At 33.0% G+C, this 26190-nt stretch overlaps 1 protein-coding gene across 1 annotated transcript in view; it reads right to left on the minus strand.

Annotated features, from left to right (window-relative positions):
* Nucleotides 1-961: 961 nt before the first annotated feature.
* Nucleotides 962-26190, minus strand: part of LOC143083960 (uncharacterized) — a 292090-nt gene continuing 266861 nt past the window's right edge. The window contains exons 4-11 of the mRNA XM_076260377.1: nt 25650-25907; nt 22364-22828; nt 10121-10278; nt 8495-9727; nt 7528-7605; nt 5544-5624; nt 4035-4515; nt 962-1696 (exon numbers count right to left, since the gene is read on the minus strand). Coding sequence (XP_076116492.1) covers nt 1665-1696; nt 4035-4515; nt 5544-5624; nt 7528-7605; nt 8495-9727; nt 10121-10278; nt 22364-22828; nt 25650-25907 — 2786 coding nt within the window. The 3' untranslated portion in view covers nt 962-1664. The remainder of the gene's footprint in view (nt 1697-4034; nt 4516-5543; nt 5625-7527; nt 7606-8494; nt 9728-10120; nt 10279-22363; nt 22829-25649; nt 25908-26190) is intronic.

Here is a 26190-nt window from a genome sequence, read left to right on the forward strand (position 1 = left end):
CTTTTTGGCCCCTAATTCCTAAAATGTTGGGAACAAAACTCCCCATATCAATCCCAACCTTCGTTTTGTGGTCATAAACCTTGTGTTAAAATTTCATCGATTTCTATTCACTTTTACTAAAGTTAGAGTGCGAAAACTAAAAGTATTCAGACGACGACGACGCAGACGACGACGCCAACGTGATACCAATATACGACCAAAAAATTTTTGCGGTCGTATAAAAAGCAAATATGGTAAGTTTTGGTTAATGTGGTCAAAAGATTTTATTATAGACTCAGTCTGAAGTATGAAAACTACTGATATTTGTTTATGATTCAATATTTTGAATAAAAAGAGGACATGCTCATTGGCAGATCAAGGGGGGGGGGGGGGATTCAGGAGTTGGAACCCCCTTTTTTTTACAATCAATGCATTTGAATGGGAAAATATAGTTGCCCTCCCCTTTTTTTTAAATGGCTGGATCTGCCCCTGCATGCTGGCACTATAAATTGATGCGAACAAAATTGTTTTCCAATATTGCTGTAACTTGTATAGTACAGTCCCTCTTGACCTAAAATTAAAACTGAAGTACTGTGTGCAGCTATATAGATTTGCAGAAAGAAAGAGCAAATAATGTCAGTTTAGATTGATGTGGTCAAAGGATTTTTGTTAAACAGGTCCGTCCGAGGTATGAAAACTACTCGTAAACAGATATTACATTTGGTTAATGAGGTCAGATAATTTTGTTATGTGATAACTAGCCATCCTGACTCCCAGAATAACAAATGTAAAACAATTCAAATAATAAACCCATACACATACATGCAGAATATAGCGGGGTTAAACATGTTTTCTTGCCGATTATAAATCTGAAATAAAACTGGCAAAAAAGCAAAGCTCTATATAATATTAATCGCTATTTTGCCGAAGCCTTTATTAAGACAAATATTTCTTAAAACTTATAAATCAATTCTAGCCGTAGAATTTATAAATTAATTCTGGCTGTAGAATTTATAAATCAATTCTAGCCGTAGAATTTGAAATCAATCAGTCTAACCGTAGAACTGTTCTAGAAGTAGAACTGACCAAAGATTTGGTCAGTTCTAGCTAGAACTGTCTAAAACTGTTCTAGGGTAGAACTGTCAGGATCAGTTCTAGCTAGAACTGTCCAAATCAGTTTTAGGTAGAACTGACCAAATTAGTTCTAACTAGAACAGTTCTAACCTAGAACCGACTAAAAGGTGGCAGGCTGACAGTTCTACATACTGTTCTAGAACAGTTCTCCTGACAGATTCTGACAGAATTTATGAGAGGTTAGAACTGATGTCCACTGTACTTATAGATACAAGTTTATAAAGTTTCACACCTATTTATTAAAGTATGTAAATAGCGATTATATGAGTAGTTTGTTATAAGCAATATTAATATTACAGTATTTGCTGCATGTGAATATTTTTGAAAAAAAAACCAGTAATTATACAGTTACACATTGGTCAAATCTTTAACATTAGTCCAATATTTTCCATTTGGTTCACATTCTTCATCTTGTTGTCTATAGTTTTATGAATAGATAGTTTCAACCTGAATTTGACAAATTTATGTTTCTATTATAGATGATCGACTTCAAATCTGTTACTTTGGTGTCCTTCTTATGACATGTTTCTCTATTGTGGTTGAACTTTGATTTAGTGCTCAATTTCAACTTCAATCCTCATCCCTAAAATAAAATTATAAGCTACTAATTGAACGATTGTTGTTATTCAATGTCCAGTGGCATTTGTATAATGCACATTTAATGATTAGGACAAGAATAATTTACCAAAGTGCAATTGGTATGCTATTTAATAGGTGCTCCATTTTTTACTGTCGGTTTAAAGAAGACTAAACATGATAATATTTATATTCCTGAGTTACCCTTGTTATAACTGTTTCAAATTATACTTCAAATATTTATCAATTGCAAAATCAGTAGGCGAAGTTAGAATGACTACTCATATCAGGTAACGGAACGCATAAAATATATCGCAACAGGGTCTTAGCAAATCTCAACTTTAATAAATTGTTAAGTCTGCATACACTTATATTTTAATACAAACAAGTCTTCATTTACCCTTATTCTTTTACAATCAAGTCTAGTAATGGTCATTGTCATTTCTAGGAAATCACGAAAATAGCCCAGATTATATTAATGAATATTAAACATTACATTACAGGAAAAACGTAAAAGGCTAAGAAATACAAAACAAGAGGCTCTCAAGAGCCTGAATCGCTCACCTGGTAAACAATGCCTTCGGCCATGTTTTTTGACGAAATAGAAAATAAAACACAAACTTTATTTTATACACCCTACTGATCATTCAAATAAAGTTTGGTTGAATTTGGTTGAGTAGTTTTAGAGGAGAAGATTTTTTAAAGTTAGCAAATATGATGAACAAATTGTGAAAAATTGTCATTAAAGGACAATAACCCCTTAAGGGGTCAATTGACAATTTTGGTCATATTTAACTTATTTGTAGATCTTACTTTGCTGATCATTTTTGCTGTTTACAGTTTATCTTTATCTATAATGATATTCAAGATAATGACCAAAAACTGCAAAATTTCCTTAAAATTACCAATTAAGTGGCAGCAACCCAACAATGGTTTGTTTGATTCGTCTGAAAATTTCAGGGCTGATAGATCTTGACCTAATGAACATTTTTACCCCATGTCAGATTTGCTCTAAATGCTTTCGTTTTTGAGATATAAGCCAAAAACTGCATTTGACCCCTATGTTCTATTTAAAGTAAGGGCGGCCATGTTTTTTGACGGATCAAAAATCGAAGCACACACTTTGTGCAGGATAATCTAAGGAACTATCATGCTAAGTTTCATCCAAATCCATTCAGTAGTTTCAGAGGAGAAGATTTTTTAAAGTTAGCAAATATGATGAACAAATTGTGAAAAATTGTCATTAAAGGACATTTACCCCTTAAGGGGTCAATTGACAATTTTGGTCATATTAACCTATTTGTAGATCTTACTTTGCTGATCATTTTTGCTGTTTACAGTTTATCTTTATCTATAATGATATTCAAGATAATGACCAAAAACTGCAAAATTTCCTTAAAATTACCAATTAAGTGGCAGCAACCCAACAATGGTTTGTTTGATTCGTCTGAAAATTTCAGGGCTGATAGATCTTGACCTAATGAACATGTTTACCCCCATGTCAGATTTGCTCTAAATGCTTTCGCTTTTGAGATATAAGCCAAAAACTGCATTTGACCCCTATGTTCTATTTAAAGTAAGGGCGGCCATGGTTTTTGACGGATCAAAAATCGAAGCACACACTTTGTGCAGGATAATCTAAGGAACTATCATGCTAAGTTTCATCCAAATCCATTCAGTAGTTTCAGAGGAGAAGATTTTTTAAAGTTAGCAAATATGATGAACAAATTGTGAAAAATTGTCATTAAAGGACATTTACCCCTTAAGGGGTCAATTGACAATTTTGGTCATATTAACCTATTTGTAGATCTTACTTTGCTGATCATTTTTGCTGTTTACAGTTTATCTTCAACTATAATAATATTCAAGATAATGACCAAAAACTGCAAAATTTCCTAAAAATTACCAATTAAGTGGCAGCAACCCAACAATGGTTTGTTTGATTCATCTGAAAATTTCTGGGCTGATAGATCTTGACCTAATGAACATTTTTACCCCATGTCAGATTTGCTCTAAATGCTTCCGTTTTTGAGATATAAGCCAAAAACTGCATTTGACCCCTATGTTCTATTCTAAGTAACGGCGGCCATGTTTTTTGACGGATCAAAAATCGAAGCACACACTTTGTGCAGGATAATCTAAGGATCAATTATTTTAAGTTTCATTCAAATCCATTCAGTAGTTTCAGAGGAGAAGATGTTTGAAAAATTGTTAACGACGACAGACGACGACGACGACGACGACGACGACGACGACGACGACGACGGACGCCAAGTGATAAGAAAAGCTCACATGGCCTTTTAAGCCAGGTGAGCTAAAAAAAAAACGGTTAAAAACATATGTACCTGATATTTCATTTTCAATTGATTTCACTTCCTCTTTAGAAATAGATTTACCCAGAATTTCCTTCAGACGATCTGTATACAGCTTTGTTGGTGTGTTATGTCGATCAAATCTTTTTAAAAGGTCACTTGATATATTACTTAATTCATTGAAACGCATTTCGTCAAGTTTAAATAGCTGACAATGTTGTAATTCGTTTCTCGTAAGTCTTATGCGCTCAATATCATCTCCAATAGCTATGTCCGTATTCTTAAAATCTTGCCAACACCCTCCCCATGGCCCATGAGGATATTGTCGGTGGTTTGAATTACTTGGAACATGTTTATTAAGTTTCCTGTGTTCACTGTATAAGTATGTTATATCGCAATCACACCTTGGACGTAGATGTGGTTTATCTGGTTTTAATAGATCATATAAAACATCAGCAAAAATATTCAATGCTATCATTCCCATCTTTGTAAAATTAATTTCCTCTTCTGTGAACTGGAAAAAATATAAAAGTTAAGAATTGTGATGTAAAACACGAACAAGATAATCTACAATAAAACTTCACATAAGTTTTGGTTGAATCAATTGAAAGTTAACTTGGTCAAGTACTCACAGAAGTTTTAGCAAGAAAACAAAAACATAAATAGTTTATATAAATCAGTAAAACTAATGAGCTGGCACCAAAGCCGAAACTAACTTTTACTCAATTGGAGAAATCTGTGATTAAAGTTTCAAAATAATTATTGACAAAATCTTGCCGATAATATTTCAGAAATAGTTTGTTTTGGTATCAATGATAAGGTAACAGTGTCAAATTTATGTTTTTTTTCTTACATAGGAAAACCATAATAATTAAACACATGTATCATTTATTGATATTTTTTAGCATCTGGTCTAACAATTCAAAACATTCATGATAATATGATTGCTTCAACTTAACTAACAGCAGTATGATGACTATCAAAGGTTCCACAAAGGCAAATGTTGAACAGAAAATAATGCCATTATTTAATGAGAAAAAGGATTTGTGTTGATGAAAAAAAAAGTAAAATCACAAAAATACTTAACTCCGAGGAAAATTCAATCGTAAAGTCCATAATCAAATGGCAAAATCAAATGACAAAACATATCAAAAACAAATGGACAACAACTGTAATATTCCTGACTTGGTACAGGCATTTTCAAATGTAGAAAATGGTGGATTGAACCTGGTTTTATAGACATGTAAGAATTCAACAATTCTATTTCAAGCGTTTGAATTTACATTCTTAAATTAATTCACATTATTTTTTGTGGAAGTCAACATTTGTTCAACTTTAACCATCTATAAAAGAACACTTACATTTTATTTTTTTAACAATTTTTTTCTTCTTTTATATATCATGTATATATCTAGTCATCATGGTCATTGTTCAATCTTTAATTTACTATGATATTGAATGGAAAAATGAACTTCTCCTGTTTTATCATTTCGATTTTTAGGAAATGAATATAGCACGAAAATACAATGTGGTGTTACATACCCCTGTCGAAATGGCTGTTCCTGTTGCCCTTTCATTGACATTTGAAAACTCCCTCTCACCAGCTTGGACACGGACACGTACCTCAAAACAAAAAAAATGTATGTCATTCATTTTCAATAGAAATTAGTTGGTAATATTCATGAAAAGTTTACGCAGACAATTTGTCAATGTAGGTGGCACCTATTCTTTTAATCTATTTTGATAAAGATAGGTTGAATAATCGACATAGCCAAGCATGCAAGTATGTCTTAAGATAAAGATAGATTGAATAATCGACATAGCCTAGCATGCAAGTATGTCTTAAGATAAAGATAGATTGAATAATCGACATAGCCAAGCATGTAAGTATGCCTTAAGATAAAGATAGGTTGAATAATCGACATAGCCAAGATTGCACGTATGTCTTAAGATAAAGATAGGTTGAGTAATCGACATAGCCAAGCATGCAAGTTTGTCTTAAGATAAAGATAGGTTGAATAATGGACATAGCCAAGCATGCAAGTATGTCTTAAGATAAAGATAGGTTGAACAATCGACATAGCCAAGCATGCAAGTATGTCTTAAGATAAAGATAGGTTGAATAATCAACATAGCCAAGCATGCAAGTATGTCTTAAGATAAAGATAGGTTGAATAATGGACATAGCCAAGCATGCAAGTATGTCTTAAGATAAAGATAGGTTGAACAATCGACATAGCCAAGCATGCAAGTATGTCATAAGATAAAGATAGGTTGAATAATCGACATAGCCAAGCATGCAAGTATGTCTTAAGATAAAGATAGGTTGAATAATCGACATAGCCAAGCATGCACGTATGTATTAAGATAAAGATAGGTTGAACAATCGACATAGCCAAGCATGCAAGTATGTCTTAAGATAAAGATAGGTTGCATAATCAACATAGCCAAGCATGCAAGTATGTCTTAAGATAAAGATAGGTTGAATAATCGACATAGCCAAGCATGCAAGTATGTCTTAAGATAAAGATAGGTTGAATAATCGACATAGCCAAGATTGCACGTATGTCTTAAGATAAAGATAGGTTGAATAATCGACATAGCCAAGCATGCACGTATGTCTTAAGATAAAGATAGGTTGAATAATCGACATAGCCAAGCATGTAAGTATGTCTTAAGATAAAGATAGGTTGAATAATCGACATAGCCAAGCATGTAAGTATGTCTTAAGATAAAGATAGGTTGAATAATCGACATAGCCAAGATTGTACGTATGTCTTAAGATAAAGATAGGTTGAATAATCGACATAGCCAAGCATGCACGTACGTCTTAAGATAAAGATAGGTTGAATAATCGACATAGCCAAGCATGCAAGTATGTCTTTTGGCTATGTATGCATATTAGTAAAACAAGTTAGATTTCTCTTCAGAGATGAGTTACCTCATAAAACTGGAAATTAGTGTACAATTTGGAGTTTAGTATTGGGTTCATTATCACTGAACCAGTATATATTTGTTTAGGGGCCAGTTGAAGGACGTCTCCGGGTGCGAGAATTTCTCGTTGCATTGAAGACCTGTTGGTGACCTTCTGCTGTTGTCTGCTCTATGGTCGGGTTGTTGTCTCTTTGGCACATTCCCCATTTCCATCCCAATTTTATTCCTATAAGTTTCATACAACTCAAGGAAATGTTTGGGTTTTTTTTACATTCAGGGACGAAGGTAAAAGTCGCAAAATCATAGAAATAGCCTACTCGGTCAGTAATGCTAAAATGCTAAAATGTGTAAAATGCTCAGTTAAGAGTATCATGATTTTATAACATGAATTGTCTCAATAGTTTGCATTTTGATGGAATGAACTATTACAAAGCATATAGTGTCAATCCAAAGACAATTGCTCGATTTGACGAATGCATGATATTTTCTCAAGAATTTGTTTTAAGTAAAATAAGTAATTGACATTGCACTTTATGTTATACTTACTACTAGTTATACAAATATGCTATACAATAAAATAATAGATTGTTACCTTGGTGGATTGAACTGTAGTTTGGGTTTGACTTGAGCTTTCGATTTGAAGATTAGATCTGTGAACATTTTCAGAACTCTGTGACAATAAAAAATATGTTTTAAACAAAAGTTAATAACCACTATCGGTTGACCACTACTACCTTATATTTAATTAAAACATCACTCTACTTAAATCTATGAATTATTAATGAAAATATATAATTAAATCATACATTTTATTTGGTGAGAGCAAAGCTTTAACCCAATATAGAATTTACTTAACCCATAAATATCGAAATCTAACATGACGTCCATTATACGCTTTGAGCATGTTGAGTACACACCCGTGGTAAAATATGAATATATTGTTCGGGCGGTTCCGATTGTACTCCCACGTCATATGTTTTTTTTTGTGACATGCAAGTTATTAAGCTATCATTTAAAATCATTCAAACCTATCTAAATACGTTATTGTAATAGTTAAAGCATGCCACTAGTTCCATTTGCTCTGTTCTGTAACGTCTTAATAGTGCGTTATTTATGGGAATGGCATTTTTTCCTTCACCGAGAGCGCCTCCATCAAAATGAATGGCCATATTCGTCCTATTAGAATAGAAATAATTCATGGGGGCTTGCTTTTATACTGACTTTACCACGGGTTTGCCCTTTATGCTGATATTTCACTCTCACTGTAAAATATTCAGCATAAAGAGCCAATTAACCCGTGGTAAAATTAGTATAAATTCAAGCCCCTATGAATTATTTCTTAAATAACAAACAGTAACACACTGACCTGTTAAAGTGCAAATAATATTTGTATCACTCAATAACTATAACTTTAGTACCCAGGAGAAAAGCAAGGAAAACTTTCATAGGATATAGGTAGATTGAAGGACTGAAAGATAGTAACCAGTGTACAATATAATTACACATTTTCTATATAGAATACATATAACATGTAAAATATGAATAAATCTTTAACTTACATCAGATTTTTTATGTTGTAGATCTAACCATTCACCAGTGAAGGTGTGTATAGTAGTACATGTCTTACAATAATATATGTTTTCCTGATCTTCACTTAAATCAAATGATCCTGTCACACACTCTGGTTTTGTTTGGCCACATTCCCACTTCAACTCAAATCTTACATTGGACATCTTGAATCTTGTACTTATTAACTTGATTATTTCCTCTGTCACAAAGTCTGCAATGTATTTGAACAAACCTCTTTCAACAGTGACTTGCTTCCCAAACTGCCAAATCTGAATTTGAATAATATTTGGACCTTTCATAATAAGTAATTTTCTCAATTTTGTCGTTTTCTGTAACTCAAAGACAGCTGAGCTTCTGAAAAGAGTAATTTGTCTTTTCTGTTCCTTAGTGACAACTTCTGCAACGTTATATTTCCTGCACAGTGACGCAATTAAATGATTCATTAAATGAGGTGGTAGAAACCTAAACACATAACACAACCAGGTAGACTTAGTACATATGTTTTCCGTCACATTAAACATTTTATATATATCACATTCGGGTTCTGATTTAATCATACAAGGTAGATAATAGAGAGGTTTGTCATCACCAGCATCTCTTTGAGTTTCCTTTGTGTTAGGACGTATAATGATATCAAATTTCTCCATTACATTCAGGATATGATCCTTGTGTTTGGAAAAAATGCTTTCACTTTTTCTAAATATGTCATCTAAAACCTCGCTATGCAATTTGCCTCTACTATACAATTCTTTCCATTTGTTTTTATTTCTTATACTAATAGCACTAAATTTTTTGGCTGTGACAATACATCTAAAAACATCAGACAACCACTGTGTGTCTAAAATAATATAAGAAGGAAGATCATTGAAATAAACTAAGGCTCTGATCTCATGGTGAAATTCCAGGAACAATCTAAGTTCTTCATCATTAAGTGGCTGAGGTGTATCAATAGCAATATTCTGAATTTCTTGAAAGGAAATAATAGGTAACACCTTCTTCTTTTCTTGAAGTCGGTTTTCAAGCTGAATAAATTTTAAAGGATAATCTGTATTCCATGTTCTAATTGTTCTTGCTAAATGTAGGATGTTTTCTCGTATTTGCTGGAATACACTGGGATTATCTTTTGTATTGGAAATGAAGTATTCTTGCCTGATATGTCCTAATTCATCGTCTGAGATATTCTCTGTATACTTTAAAATATTTTCTTTGCATGCATCATCAATCTAAAAAAAAAATAATCCTCTTATCTTCGTACATGCATGATGGGTTTATTGTACGATATCATATTTCAGAAATTGTTGAAAGATCTTAATATATAAACTATTAAAACGGATTGCTTTTCCTATAAACACTTTTAACCTTACAATGTGATAAAGCTTGCATTTATATATTGTCAATATATGTCATATGTGTTGGTCTGGTGAAACAGTAAAACAGGTATCTGTACAAATAAACACTTTGCTGTATGGGCTTTTCTCATTGTTGAAGGCCGTACAGTGATCTATAGTTGTTAATTTCTGTGTCATTTGGTCTCTTTTGGAGAGTTGTCTCATTGGCAAACATACCACATCTTCTTTTTTATACAAACATCTGACAACATTTGTAATTTCCAATACCTCTTCTACATCACAGATCAAGGCATCTTTCCAAGTACCAACAATAACTATCGGTGGATCAAGATCATCTGATGTTCTCTTGTTGACATCAGATTTATTTCTGTCCTCTTCCAATCTACTGTAACAGTGTATTGAATCCATCCATAATTGGAATAAATCTACAAAGAAATGTGTATAACATGTAAAAAGAATTCCTATCACCATTCATTCAAGTTTAATGTCTTAAATGTGGTATGATGGATAATGAGACAGCAATTCACCAAAGATCAACAGACAAGAAGATAAACAGCTAAAGGTCACTTTTCAACATTTTCAAATTATAGCAGATACCAGCAATGGAGGAACGAATTCACAAAAAAATAGTTCTTACAAGATAACAAGTTGTCTGGCTTAAAAATAACATTTTATTTTCGGCTTTTATAATGGACTGTGTGAATCATTTTCTAATATTAATTGATTATTGACCTTTTTATTTACTGTTTCTATTTTACTGTATCATCAAAATCATTGCCAAAGAAATTATTTCAGATGTAATTTAAGTGCATTGTTCTATCATGGGAAACAAGTTATGTATACTGTCTCTATTTGTCTGAAAATGTCTTAATTTTGTTTGAGTTTGTCTTACTAATCTTGTGCGTATGAGGTGCTTTTCTAGATAAACATGATTAACCTTCATAAGGAATGCTCAAATTCAAAGATTCGAAAGCCAAATGTATATGACCTCAACACGTTCAAAGCTGTATATCCAAAAGGCACTAACTTAATAGACAATTTCATCTAAAGTCAACTTAGACTGATGGAATTGGAACCTTAATTGTTTCTTAATTTCTCAAAATTGAGGAAATTCTCAGTCAGCCCTTAAATTCACACAAAAAAAATCCCAGTTCAATGGTTTACAGCACTCGAAATTATTTAATTCATAAATAAGTCATGAATTAGAGTTTTAACATCTTACTCTGAGAAAACGTAATAATCAATATCTATGGCATTTGTTGGTAAAAGGTTTTATTTGACCTTGACCTAATTTTCAAGTTTGTTTCTAAGAAACTATAAGCAACAAATCAACTATATTTTGTGTATCCAAGGATTGTAAGGTGCATATGTATTTTGGTTTAGTTTATCTGACTTTGGCTTCATGTTCTTTAATTATGTTGAGTTATTGTGATACCTGTAGTAAAACTATATATTCAGATATTTCGGACTATCAACATAAAATCAATGAACATGCGAGACATTTCAGCGTGTTCACTCTTGTTATATCTGTTGTGTATCCCCTTGGCGGAGAAATACTATTACAAATATTTGGACTTTTGGGTTTGTTTGCTAACAGTTTATCATTTTACAACACTCATTGTACAATGAAATTTGTAAAAGTTTTCTTGGCTTTTTTTAAGGGAATGATAATTTATATTTGGTGTGCAGCTTCAGTATGTTGAGTTGTAAAATATTTCCATACAACAAATACAGATGACATATTGCATATAGTATTGGACATTTGCGGAAACTCTCATACACCTACGATTGGGATTACAATTACACTTACAGGTATCATTTAAATCATGGGTCATCTCAAAGTGAAAACATATAATACCGTTCCAAAACTAGATCCAACTCGTACGACTTTTTTCAATTTTTGAACATTGGGGTTTTACAAATTGTATCTAGGATATGTTGTTATCAAGGTTGTGCTTAATTTAAAGGTACGGAACAGAGACCGGAGTATGATAGAATGGTAAAATATATAAAAAAAAAAAACAATTGTCATTGCCTAGGTTGGGACAACTAGAAATTTATTTCAGCAAGACTTAGTGTTAGGAAAGGGCGATCAACTAAGAAGCACTATGACATTATTAAATGTGTATAAAATTGAGAAAGGAAATGGTAAATGTGTCAAAGCGACAATAACCCGACCACAGAGCAGACAACAGCCGAAGGCCACCAACGGGTCTTCAATGTAGCGAGAATTCCCGCACCCGTAGGTGTCCTTCAGCTGGCCCCTAAAAAATATGTATACTAGTACAGTGATAATGGACGTCATACTAAACTCCGAATTATACACAAGAAAATAAAATTAAAAACCATACAAGACTAACAAAGGCCAGAGGCTCCTGACTTAGGACAGGCGCAAAATTACGGCGGGGTTAAACATGTTTATGGGATCTCAACCCTCCCCCTGTACCTCTAGCCAATGTAGAAAAGTAAACGCATAACAATAGGCACATTAAAATGCATATATAGTTACATTTTCTTTTTTTTTAAGAACATGATGGTTAGTTTATGTACATTGTAGGTGTGAAGAAGATAGTAATGCTTCTTTATTTTATCATTGTACGTGCTCTTTATTTTTATTTTATGAATTAGACCAACTCTTTAATTTTTCTACCGTTTTAGAACTAAAAAAAAAATACCACGAAAAAATAACACCCAGTGGCGGACCCAGGATGAGGGTTCCGGTGGTTGGAACCCATCCTTTTTTTGGGACGACAAATGCATTTAAATGGGGGTATAAGGTTAACACTCCTCTGAACACTAGGTTGGGAACCTTCTTGAAAATGGCTGGATCCGCCCTTGACACTGTTATCAATGAATATTTTTAAGTAGAATATATAATTCAAAATGTTCAGAGCTATGTTCAAATGTAAAAAAGATGAACTCAAATAATTGAAATTTTTATTTTCAAATGATTGTAAGGTGCATATGTATTTTGGTTTAGTTTATCTGACTTTGGCTTCATGTTCTTTAATTATGTTACATTAAACAGCAAGTTGCTCCACGGTAGATGTAGAAATCACCTTCACGCTTCGACGCTATTATTATAACGATTTGTAAATGAGTCCCCTCAATGGAGCAAAAAAAAACTTTTATAAAATTTACCCAAGGTAGTTTTGAGGGATAAACGGACAGACGGGCCAATAGAGACGAGTGGTTACAAAACCTGTCATAGCGTTGGGTTTTTTTTTTGGAGTACAATTTTTATAGATATTTTGTGATCATTTTAGTATACGATGTAGATAATTCTTTTCCATATTAACAAGCGTGGCTCTAGATTTTTGACACATTATAAAGTAAAGGTTGATCACGCCAATTAAAAAAAAACACAAATTCATTGGAATTTCTTGCGTCATCTAATACAGCGATTCGAATGCACTGTAGATTGTAACCATATGCGTATGTCGTCGAAAAGACCAATTTACAATAAAAAAAAATCATTTGGTTTTACTATATATCTCTATTATTTATATATTTACTTTGAGATGACCCTTTGTTTTCGTCAAATGTAATCGTAAGTCTAAAGTGTAATTCTAGGTATAGACGTAGTTTCCGCAAATGTCTAATATAAAACTAGAGGCTCTCAAGAGCCTGTATCGCTCACCTGATTCTATTTGTGTTTTTAAAATTATATAAAAAAATATAAAATTTGGCTAAAAGTAACAACACTTGGACAGCACCTCATAAGGAAAGGAACATTCATGCTATGTTTGATTTCATTCAATTCAGTGGTTCTTTAGAAGAAGACATTTGTATGTATTTCCCATAGGGTCCTATGTTAAACTAAGTCCCCCACTGGCAGACACCTTGAATGATGGATCGGCTACAAAGTAACAACACTTAGTCAGCATCTCACAAGGAACTTTTATGCTATGTTTGGTTTCATTCCATTCAGTGGTTCTCTATATGAAGAAACTTGGATGTATTTCCCATCGGGTCTTATGTTAAGTCCTTAAATGGCGGCCATCTTGGACGTTGGATCGGCTATAAAGTAACAACACTTGGTCAGCACCTCATAAGGAACATTCATGCTATGTTTTGTTTTATTCCATTCAGTGGTTCTGTAAAAGAAGTCATTTGTATGCATTTCCCATAGGGTCCTATGTTAAACGAAGTCCCCCTGCTGGCTGTCATCTTGGATATTGGATCGGCTACAAAGTAACAACACTTGGTCAGCACCTCATAAGGAACATTCATGCCATGTTTGGTTTCATTCCATTTAGTGGTTCTCTAAAAGAAAACATTTGTATATATTTCTCATAGGGTCCTATGTTAAACTAAGTCCCTCGCTGGCGGCCTACTTGGATGATGGATCGGCTACAAAGTAACAAAACTTGGTCAGCACCTCATAAGGAACATTCATGCCATGTTTGGTTTCATTCAATTCAGTGGTTCTCTAAAAGAAGTCATTTGTATGCATTTCCCATAGGGTCCTATGTTAAACTAAGTCCCCGCTGGCGGCCATTTTGGATGATGGATCGGCTGCAAAGTGACAACACTTGGTCAGCACCTCATAAGGATCATTCATGCCATGTTTGGTTTCATTCCATTCAGTGGTTCTCTAGAAGAAGTTCAAAATGTAAAAAGTTAACGACGACGCCGGACGGACGCCAAGTGATGAGAAAAGCTCACTTGGCCCTTCGGGCCAGGTGAGCTAAAAAAAGACTTAAAAAAAAACAAACTTAACATTACCACTGTACCATGAAAATGAGGTCAAGGTCAGATGTCACCTGCCAGTTGGACATATACACCTTACACTCATTTTATACACCAATTATAAAAGACTTATTGCTTAAAGTATCTGATATATGGACTAAACCAGGGAAACTTAATCTTATATACTGGTCCATGAAATGAAGCCGAGGTCAGATGAAAACTGTCTGACGGGCATGAGGACCTTGCAATGACATTAACGGTACCAATTTTCTTGCACCAGATGCGCATTTCAACAATACATGTCTCTTCAGTGATGCTCATGGCGAAAATATTTGAAATCCAAAGCATATATAAAAGATGTAGAGCTATAATCCACAAGGTCCAAAAAGTATAGCCAAATCTGTGAAAGGAATGGGAGCTTTGCATGAGGGAGATACTTTCCTTAATTTATAATAATTTCTAACATTTTGTAGCAGCAAATTTTAATAACACAAAAAAAATCCGTATTTTCATTCCAGAAGTACTGGCTTCTGGGCTGGTGATACCCTCGGGGACTAACAGTTCACCAGCAGAGGCATCGACCCAGTGGTAGTAATAACATTAACAGTACCAATTTTCTTGCACCACATGCGCATTTCGACAATACATGTCTCTTCAGTGATGCTCGTGGCCAAAATGTTTGTAATCCAAAGCTTATATAAAAGATAAAGAGCTATAATCCACAAGGTCCAAAAAGTATAGCCAAATCCGTGAAAGGAATCAGAGCTTTGCATGAGGGAGATACATTCCTTAATTTACATGCATGTACTACATATTGTTATCCTAATATACATAATAAGAGAGAAATTTCAAGAAGTCACTGAACCATGCATATGAGGTCAAGGACAAGGGACATATGACAGACGGAAACTTCATAACATAATTAAGGCATCTATATACAAAGTATGAGCATCCAAGTCTTCCACCTTCTAAAATACCAACAATCAATCAATCTATTCTTATTTTTTAGACTTGTGTGTAAACCACACCCCTTATAGTTATTTGTCCACCATGACTGGACATCACAAAGGTTCCTGTCACAATTTAACTATGACAAAAACTTATATCATGTATTTATGGCTATAATTGGTCTTGACAGTCCTGATAAGAACATTACAATATGAAACGATTCAAACGTCCAATTTATTACAAAACAGTAATCGAAAACAAGACATAATTGGCATTACATGAAACAACAACCACATGAAACACTCATCTACAGGCTTCTGACTTTGGACAGGCACATATAGAATGTGGAGGAGTTGAACTAAATTTGAGTGCACCAGCCAGGACAGTGGTGTTATGACACAACATTTTAACAAACTATGCAAAACATTAAAAGAAAAACAAATATGAGAAACAGCAAAACACAAGAACCACTCAATAGCAGGCTCCTGATTTGGTACAGGCACATAGAACATTGTAGAATATGGTCGGTTATTAAATCAATACCTACATGTACATACCATTACTATTTTTTTTTAGATTGAACATATTGTTGTAGCTTAAATGTGCATGTGTTTAAAAAGAATATTTAGTATGGTTTTAATTAACTTATAACATGTATAACAATATCAATTTTTATACCAATAAAAAACAATATTCCCTTCTTTTTTAAGAACTGGGCCATTTAAAGTTAGATGAAAGATGATCTACATCATTGGGTTTATGATAATGTGGAAAAGTACTAATCGTTTTGAGGTAAGAATGTCACAGAAGAGACACAGCAAACTTTCAATTTATAAGAATATACAAATATTTACATTTTTGGTTTACAACCAGTGGCAAATACTTCACTTAGATGTCAACTTACCTTAGGTTATATATATGACCGTCGTTGCATCTATTCAAAATCACAGTAAAGGCTGTTCCATTCTAAGTGAAAGGGTCGAAAGACACTTTTTGTTTTAATTCAACACTGATATAACTTTTAGTTGATTTTATTTCCAAAATCTTTCTTAAAAAAAAACCCACAACCCATCAAATTTAAATAAGTGTTTTCTGATGGATCTTTTTGAATTTCACTTTAAGACAACTGTTGAATATTTTATACGAGTTCATAAATTTAGATGTCGGTATTGATACTAATTTTAATTTAATTTATTCTAGAATTGGTTCCTCAGATGTCAGTAAAAGAGACTTACGACTTAATTTTCATGTTTTTGAGCAGAACTATTAAAAAAAATAATGGTGCAAAATCAACAGTATCTGGTATGTACATGCTTTAGTTTTAATAGTATAATAATAAGCTGTAAGTGTGGAATGCTTTCCAATGAGACAACTATCTATGAATGCCTTACAAATGTAAATGAGAGCAATAATAGCTAATGGTTACCATACAGCCTTTAAATTTAACAACAAGCAAAGCCAATACCTTAAATTTATTTATGACGCTGACACATTCATTACACATGACGATAAAAAACACTAGAATTCCAAATAATGAATTCCTACATTAATTATACCGCACACAACTAACGAAGTTGTGGAGGGTATAATGTTTTTGACCCATCTATCTGTCTGTCAGTCTGTCTGTCCGTCAGTTCGTCAGTCCTGTTTCCGAATCATCGCAACTCCTCTTAAACCACACAGCAGAATTTCATGAAACCTTTTTAGATATATTATGTAGTTGTGCATATCGACAGGAAATTACGATTCATTTTTTCCTAGGAGTTATGCCCCTTTGAACTAATTTGCTTTAATGTACTACTGCAATAGTTTGTCATTGCAACTTCTCTGAAACCACACAACAGAATTTTCTTGAAACCTTTTTAGATTATAAGGAAATACCATTTAGTTGTGCATATCGACAGGAAATTATGCTTCAATTTTTTTCTAGGAGTTATGCTCCTTTGAACTTATTTGCTTTAATGTACTTCTGCAACAGTTTGTCATTGCAACTGCCATGAAACCACACAACATAATTTCATGAAACATTGTAGATAATAAGGACATATGACAGGAAATTACAATTCAATTTTTTTACTAGGAGTTATGCCCCTTTGCACTTATTTGCTTCAATGTACTACTGCAACAGTTTGTCATTGCAACTCCTCTGAAACCACACGACAGAATTTCATGAAACTTTGTAGATAATAAGGACATATAAGGAAATTATAGTTCAACTTTTCTCATATAATTTTTTATTCTTGCACTTATTTTATTTCTTCAATGAAAATGTGGGGACGTCGGGTATGTGAGCGAAATCACTAAGGTTCTTTTATTGCGTATTCATTAAAACTAATACATTAAACTATAAATAAAAAAAAAATCAGCATGATATTCATGTGATTATGGACTCCAACAGGATTCCTAACAACTAATTATGTGGTCAAGGTCAAAGATTTTAAAAGTCAACTGAATTTGTCCCAAAAAAATGGTTTTCAAGTGCTTAATAAAATACATTGGATTGAAGAATTGCTTAGATATACGAACATTTATAATTAAAATTAACTCAAATATGGATTTTCTTGATACTAGGAAGTTGTGTATTTGTTAACGGCAAAGTTCCACTCAAAGATTGTTTTGTTTTTCTAATGTTAATTAAATACAGAAAAATTAGCACTCATACATGTCATGTGGCAATTCATGCCAGATTTTTATAAAATGTATATCAATGGCTTACATCACATGTCAAGAGTTGGATTGAGGGAAATAGAGAGAAATATCATAGAGATTTACTAACAGTTCAAACAAGAATTTGTGGAATTTTAGTTATTGTCCCTGGGCAGACAAGAACCAGATGCTCCGCAGGGCACAGCTTTATACGACCGCAGGGGTTGAACCCTGAACGGTTGGGGCAAGTATGGACACAACATTCAAGCTGGATTCAGCTCTAAATTTGGATTGTGATTAAATAGTTGACACAGCATAGGTTTCTGACACAGAATGAATGTAATCTAATGAACTTAAAATATTTTTTTTGCCTTTGAGCAATTCACTATGCTGTTGAATATTAATCCTCTCAAAAAAATGTTTGAAGAAATTTTCTTTTTATTTATGAAATCTGAAATGAAAAAAATTTAACCTCCCCCCTCCCATTTTTTTTTATACATCCCCCTTTCCCTTTTTCCAAAACTGATCTCAATTCAAATTTCTAATGGAGTTTGCATCAATAACTACTCATTTAAATACATCATAAAATATTAAAATGTAAAATAAAGTGCTTGTTATCACCTAATGGTAAAGATTGTTTTAATTTATCAGTTGGTAATAAAAGTGAATATACATTGTATATTGTATAAAACAATAATTTAAGTTGATTCAACTACTATTCTGGACAAAGAAAGATAACTCCAATTGAAAATTTCTTGCTATTGCACAATATTGTACAATTAGATATTTCTTGCTATTGTGCAATACTGTGCAATTGAAAATATTTGCTATTGCACAATACTGTGCAATTGAAGATTTCTTGCTATTGCGCAATACTGTGCAATTGAAATTTCTTGCTATTGCACAATACTGTGCAATTGAAGATTTCTTGCTATTGCTGAATACTGTGCAATTGAAAATTTCTTGCTATTGCACAATACTTAATATAATAATTTTGGATCCTGATTTGAACCAACTTGAAAATTGGGCCCATAATCAAAAATCTAAGTACATGTTTAGATTCAGCATATCAAAAAAGCCCAAGAATTCAATTTTTGTTAAAATCAAACTTAGTTTAATTTTGGACCCTTTGGACTTGAAGGAAGACCAATTTGAAAACGGGACCAAAAATTAAGAATCTACATTCACAGTTAGATTTGGCATATCAAAGAACCCCAATTCTTCATTTTTTGATGAAATCAAACACAGTTCAATTTTGGACCCTTTGGGCCCCTTATTCCTAAACTGTTAGGACCAAAACTCCCAAAATCAAACCCAACCTTCCTTATATGGTCATAAACCTTGTGTTTAAATTTCATAGATTTCTATTTACTTATACTAAAGTTAAGGTGCGAAAACCAAGAATAATGCTTATTTGGGCCCCTTGTTGGCCCCTTTTTCCTAAACTGTTGGGACCTCAACTCCCAAAATCAATCCCAACCTTCCTGTTGTGGTCATAAACCTTGTGTTTAAATGTCATTGATTTCTATTTATTTATACTAAAGTTATTGTGCGAAAACCAAGAATAATGATTATTTGGGCCCTTTTTTGGCCCCTAATTCCTAAACTGTTGGAACCAAAACTCCCAAAATCAACCCCAACCTTCCTTTTGTGGTCATAAACCTTGTGTCAAAATTTCATAGATTTCTATTTCTTAAAACTAAAGTTATAATGTGAAAACTTAGAAAATGCTTATTTGGGCCCTTTTTGGCCCCTAATTCCTAAAATGTTAGGAATAAACCTCCCAAAATCAATCCCAACCTTCCTTTGGTGGTCATAAACCTTGTGTTAAAATTTCATAGATTTCTATTCACTTTTACTAAAGTTACAGTGCAAAAACTAAAAGTATTCGGACGACGACGCAGACGACGACGCAGACGCCAACGTGAAACCAATATACGACCAAAAATTTTTTAATTTTTGCGGTCGTATGAAAATGCAACACAAGGGACATTGAAAAGTTCTGTTCTTTTATTAGCTTGTTTTTTATTTACTCAGGTCACAAGAGAGTTGGAGACCTTGAGAGGCAGGAAAAGAACAGACCAGGGAATCACAGATCCATATCAGGTAATAAAATTAAATCGAAAATTTAAGTTTGAATTTTATGTTATTGAAACTATTAATTTAATTACAAACTTCCTGAAAATTTGGATTTTGTTTATTATTGAATAGAGGCTAAGGGTATTTGACCATCATCAATGTGCTTACACATTGATTTTCATTCAACTTTAAGCACTTCTTTTTAGGTTTTTAGGGGAATATCTGTTGTATAAGTTACAAAGTTTTGTATGGATATCCACATTTTGAATCATTCTGAATGTTTTCTGAATATATATATCTGAATCCTTCTGAATCATTCTGAATCTGTCTGAATCCATCTGAATGTTGTCTGAATTCCTCTGAATGTTATCTGGATATTTCTTAATGTGTCTGATTATTTCTTAACCTTCTGATTAAAATCAGATTTTTCTGAATTCATTCTGAATATTGCCTTAATTTATTCTTACATAATTCTGATTTTTGTCTGAATGCTATTCTGATTTTTGTCTGAATGTTCATATGAAAGTCTGAATTGTTCTTTAAAAATCCGAAATCCAGTAAAAATTCAGACATTTACGTAAATGTACATTATTTTAGCCATTCAGACATTATTCAGAAAAAATTAAGAAAAAATTAAGAATACTTGTCAGACAGAATTCGGACACGTTTTTTTCATAAGGGCAGATGGACGGACGGAAAGCGTTGCATTTGGGACAATAAACACTAAACCTAATTCAGATTAGGTACCCAATAAACCTAGTATGTTGTCATGAGAGTAAATATGAAGACAAAACTGAAAACCATAAGTCATTTGTGTAGAAGATTTAGATTTTCCAGTTTTTCTACCTTATGGAACATATAGTTTAGTTTAAACATATTTATTTATAGTGGATTGCGAAACAAGTTTTGCAACTTATATTAATCCCTTTCCACTTTGCGGGTGCGAGTGCTGCCTTGTAGCGGCATTAGCCTACTCTTTTTCGAAATCTACAAGGGTGTCTTTAACGTGCAAGAGATATGGCTCTCTCTTAACATGGGTCAGCCATTTATCGTCCCCTTCCGACGGACTATCATCGTTTCCTCAAGACCATACTTGCAAATGGTGTCAAGGGAGACCTGAAAATTGAGTTCCTAAAATTTTCATCCCGAACGGGAATCGAACTAGGAACCTTTGTGTTAGTAGTCCGATGCACTAACCACTACACCACGGCTCTCACGGAAGATAAAGAACCGCAGAACAATAGCATACACATAAGACAGATGTTTGACTGATAAATCTGTCCTTTTAACAAAAGCTTTAATTAGATCTTAGATATAAAAATTGGTATGACTGCCTATGAGACAACTCTCCATCCAAGTCACATTTTATAAAAGGAAACCATTAAAGGTCAAAGTACGGTCTTCAACGCGGAGCCTAGGCTCACACCGCACAGCAAGCTATAAAGGGCCCCAAATATTACAAGTGTAAAACCAACGTTCTAATCTATGTAAAAAACGAGAAACAAGAAATACTTATGAACCACATCAACAAACGACAACTACTGAATATCAGATACCTGAATTAGGACAGGTGCAAACAAGCGCAGCGGTTTTACACGTTTTAATTGTACCAAAACTTCACTCTGATCTGATCTGAAACAATAGTGTAACATCACAACATAGAAAAACACACTATAAATATTAATTATCAATAGAAATGACTTAACTCAATCAAAAGACATGTTAACACAAGTGAACATACACTGGACAAACAAATTTAATCTATGAAACAATGCAACTACAAAATAAAAAAAAACCAAACTAATGGATGAATAATTAAAGTAACAGTTATGAAATGTTAAACAATTTCAGAAAAAAAACAAAATCTGTTTGTATTAGGTTTTGGATTTTCAAAATTTTGGCATCAAGTATCACTGAAGAGACATTCGTTGTTGAAGAAATGCATATCTGGAATTGCAATGGTACAATTAATTTATTAATTGACTAATTGCTTCACATATTTTTCTCTGTACTCATGGTACTCTGTACTCATGGTACTTGAAGAAATAATGGGTATATATAGTTCTTGACAACAACTTGCATCTTAAGCTTAGTAAAAATAAAATGAAATGTTAAATATTTTTTTCTCACTATATAAAATGTTACCTTTTGCATTTTTGTCGTCAGCCTCATTGAGTTTTGTAACAACAAGATAAATTGCATCTGGTGACAAAAAGGTTTGATGTGTGTGATAAAATTCTTCATCTCCTGCAAAATCCCATAACAACAATGTGGCATACTCTTCTTTGTCATGTAAATCAACATTAGATTTAAGCATGGTTTCAATATCCTTTTTAGCTTCTTCTATTGATTGATTTGGCTGCTGATTGGTTACTGGAGGTTTAATTGTAGATTCAGTGGATACTTGAGGTTTCACTGTAGATTCACTGTATACTGGAGGTATTTCAGACTGCCCCGATACTGTCTCTGATACCTCACTACGTTTGTACAGAATGGTTTTGGGGGTGTTGTCCGTCACAGCGTCATGTGTTTCGTCTTCTACTGACTCTTCAATTGTTCCTTTGTATTGTTTCAATAGTCTTGCGTGAATTTCAGCTTCTTCATTGGTTCCTATCATTAGAAAATTACAATCATATGGAAGAAATGTAGATAAATGTTGAGTAAGATCATATTATAAAATCAGCAATAAAAATACAACATCAATTTTTTTTCCAATCATTAATTCTAAAAATATACACATGGAGAGTTATCAAAATTGAAAAATGGAGTTTCTTTGGTTGATTGGAATATTGAAATAGCAGTTTTTGGGGTTCAATGAAAACCCACAAAACTTGATGCATAAATTTCATATATAAATTCTGGGAGTTTCGAATTAATACAGTTGACGTGGATTTCGTAGCTTATCCTGCTCTCACATGTGAAGACATTGATTTAAAAAAGTGATATGAATGCCAGGCTATACACAAAAGGATGACGTTGTAAACAATTACAACTCACTGTTTGCCTTCAAAATTATAAACAAGAGTGCACACACTGAAATGTCTCGCCTTCTTTACTAATCATTGATATTATGTTGAAAGTGCTAAGTATAAAGCGTTATTACAACTGTCACATAAACTTAACATTAAACAAGATAGTTAAACAAAGACCAATGAACCATGAAAATGAGATCAAGGTCAGATGAACCATGCCAGGCAGACATGTACAGCTAACAATGCTTCCATACAACAAATATAGTTGACCTATTACTTATAGTTTAAGAAAAATAGACCAAAACACAAAAACTTAACACTGTCCAATGAACCGTGCAATTGAGGTCATGGTCAAATAAAACCTGCTGGACTGACATATAGATCATAATATATTTCCATACACCGAATATAGTTGACCTTTGGCATATAATATTAGATAAAAAGATCAAAACTTAAAAACTTAACTTTGACCACTGAACCATGAAAATGAGGTCAAGGTCAGATGACATCTGCCCGTTAGACATGTACACCTTACAATCATTCCATACAACAAATATAGTAGACATATTGCATAAAGTATGAGAAAAACAGACCAAAACACAAAAACTTAACTATAACCACTGAACCATGAAAATGAGGTCAAGGTCAGATGACACCTGCCAGTTGGACATGTTCACCTTCCAGTCCTTCCATACACCAAATATACTAGCCCTTTTGCTTATAGTATCTGAGATATGGACTTGACCACCAAAACTTAACCTTGTTCACTGATCCATGAAATGAGGTCGAGGTCAAGTGAAAACTGTCTGACGGGCATGAGGACCTTGCAAGGTACGCACATACCAAATATAGTTATCCAATTACTTATAATAAGAGAGAATTCAACGTTACAAAAATTCTGAACTTTTTTTTCAAGTGGTCACTGAACCATGAAAATGAGGTCAAGGACATTGGACATGTGACTGATGGAAACTTCGTAACATGAGGCATCTATATACAAAATATGAAGCATCCAGGTCTTCCAACTTTTAAAATATATAGCTTTTAAGAAGTGATCTAACACCGCCGCCGCCGTAGCCGCCGCCGGATCACTATCCCTATGTCGAGCTTTCTGCAACAAAAGTTGCAGGCTCGACAAAAACCCACACCGTCTCATTATGATTCAAGTTTAAATTTTTAATGCAATATTATCATTCTTAATGGAGGCTTCTTATCAATGTTGGGAAATATCAATTAAATATTATCATCAATAGTAGTTTGAAACTTTATTAAGCAAACTATTGACAATAAGATATATGATTTATTTTTATTTAAATTCATATATACAGAGATACATGTAGATATTAAAAATGGTTTCCACTGAAATACTGGATATTTGAGGATGCTGAGTGTATGGAAAGTATGTATGTAAATTTTCTATCATGTATTGCATTTATTTATTAAGTCCAAATTGGTTTTAATTTTTTATATATATATTACGATTTTTCACGTTTTTATTTTTTAGACGTACATATCATGAACATTGCTGCTGGAAAAAAAGTGGCTGCTATCTTGATTGGCAGCTAAAAGTGGCTGCACCTGAGTCTGGTTCAAAATAATTGTATAATAATACATAGAATAGTTATCAAAGGTACCAGGATTATAATTTAGTACGCCAGACGCGCGTTTCGTCTACAAAAGACTCATCAGTGACGCTCAAATCAAAATAGTTATAAAGCCAAACAAGTACAAAGTTGAAGAGCATTGAGTTCCAAAATTCCAAAAAGTTGTGCCAAATACGGCTCAGATAATCTATACCTGGGATAAGAAAATGCTTAGTTTTTTTAAAATTAAAAGTTTTGTAAACAGGAAATTTATAAAAATGACCACATTATTGATATTCATGTCAACACAGAAGTGTTGACTACTGGGCTGGTGATACCCTCGGGGACGAAACAAATAGTGTTATAACAATATTCCTTATTTCTGTGCGTCATATCCTAGATAAAACAAATTTATGTACATCATCTTTTAATTTCAACGTGTATAAGAATGACATGCTTTCCAATAACTAAACATGCTGATCACACGAACAATCAAACTCTGTTCGATGTCAAATTATGCGTTTCATGCATATGGATCCAAATGAGGTGGACTTATTGTCTGGACAACAAAGTTACAACAAAGGCATATGTTTTTTTGTGTTCACAATTTCTAATACTGTGTAAAAGCTAATTACATTAATGGTAGAACTTTACTGTACGAGATATGCATTCCTACCATAAATGTCTCTTCATCTAATTTACTATTTAAAAAAGTTCTTGACCTGGATTCATCATATTCATTGAAATGTAGCCTTTAATCGGATCTTTACCAATAATATTGCTGAAAAATAAGTGATTTAAACTAAAACAAACAAAATTATTATAAACATTTTCCTATGAACAGGAAATAAAATATGTTAAGCATACACATCATACCATCTAATTTATTCCACACGCCATCATCAGACATTGCCTTGCATTTTATTGTGCGGATTTCTATTCCATTTGTACTGGTAACATCTGTAATATCTTCACCAAACAATTTTTTAATCAATGAAGTCTTTCCAGCACCCTTTTTTCCAACAATTACTAAACGTATGTCTCTCTTTTTCTCAGATCCTGACTGAAGTAATTTAAGGTACAATTCAACAGATCTTTTGTCTGTCATTAATTTTATTTCAGTTGGAACTTCATCTACAAAGTCAAAGATATGTTTGTGAAAAAGAACATTATCTTTCCCAATTGTATTATGATATAAGTGTTATAGTATGCATATCTGTCATTGTTTGCAAATATAAAATATTTCGATGTTTTCAAATTAAGATGGTTAAACCAATAGTTAAGTGCTGTTATAAACAGGTGATAATTTTTTGTATCTTTATATGTCTCTTAAATGCCAAAATTTTAAAACGGTTTTCCATTTTACAGTGAAAATTTCAGGCAATTCATAATAATATATATAAACCAGATGCTCCGC

Source organism: Mytilus galloprovincialis, chromosome 7, assembly GCF_965363235.1.
Source record: "Mytilus galloprovincialis chromosome 7, xbMytGall1.hap1.1, whole genome shotgun sequence".
Taxonomy (NCBI): Eukaryota; Metazoa; Mollusca; class Bivalvia; order Mytilida; family Mytilidae; genus Mytilus; species Mytilus galloprovincialis.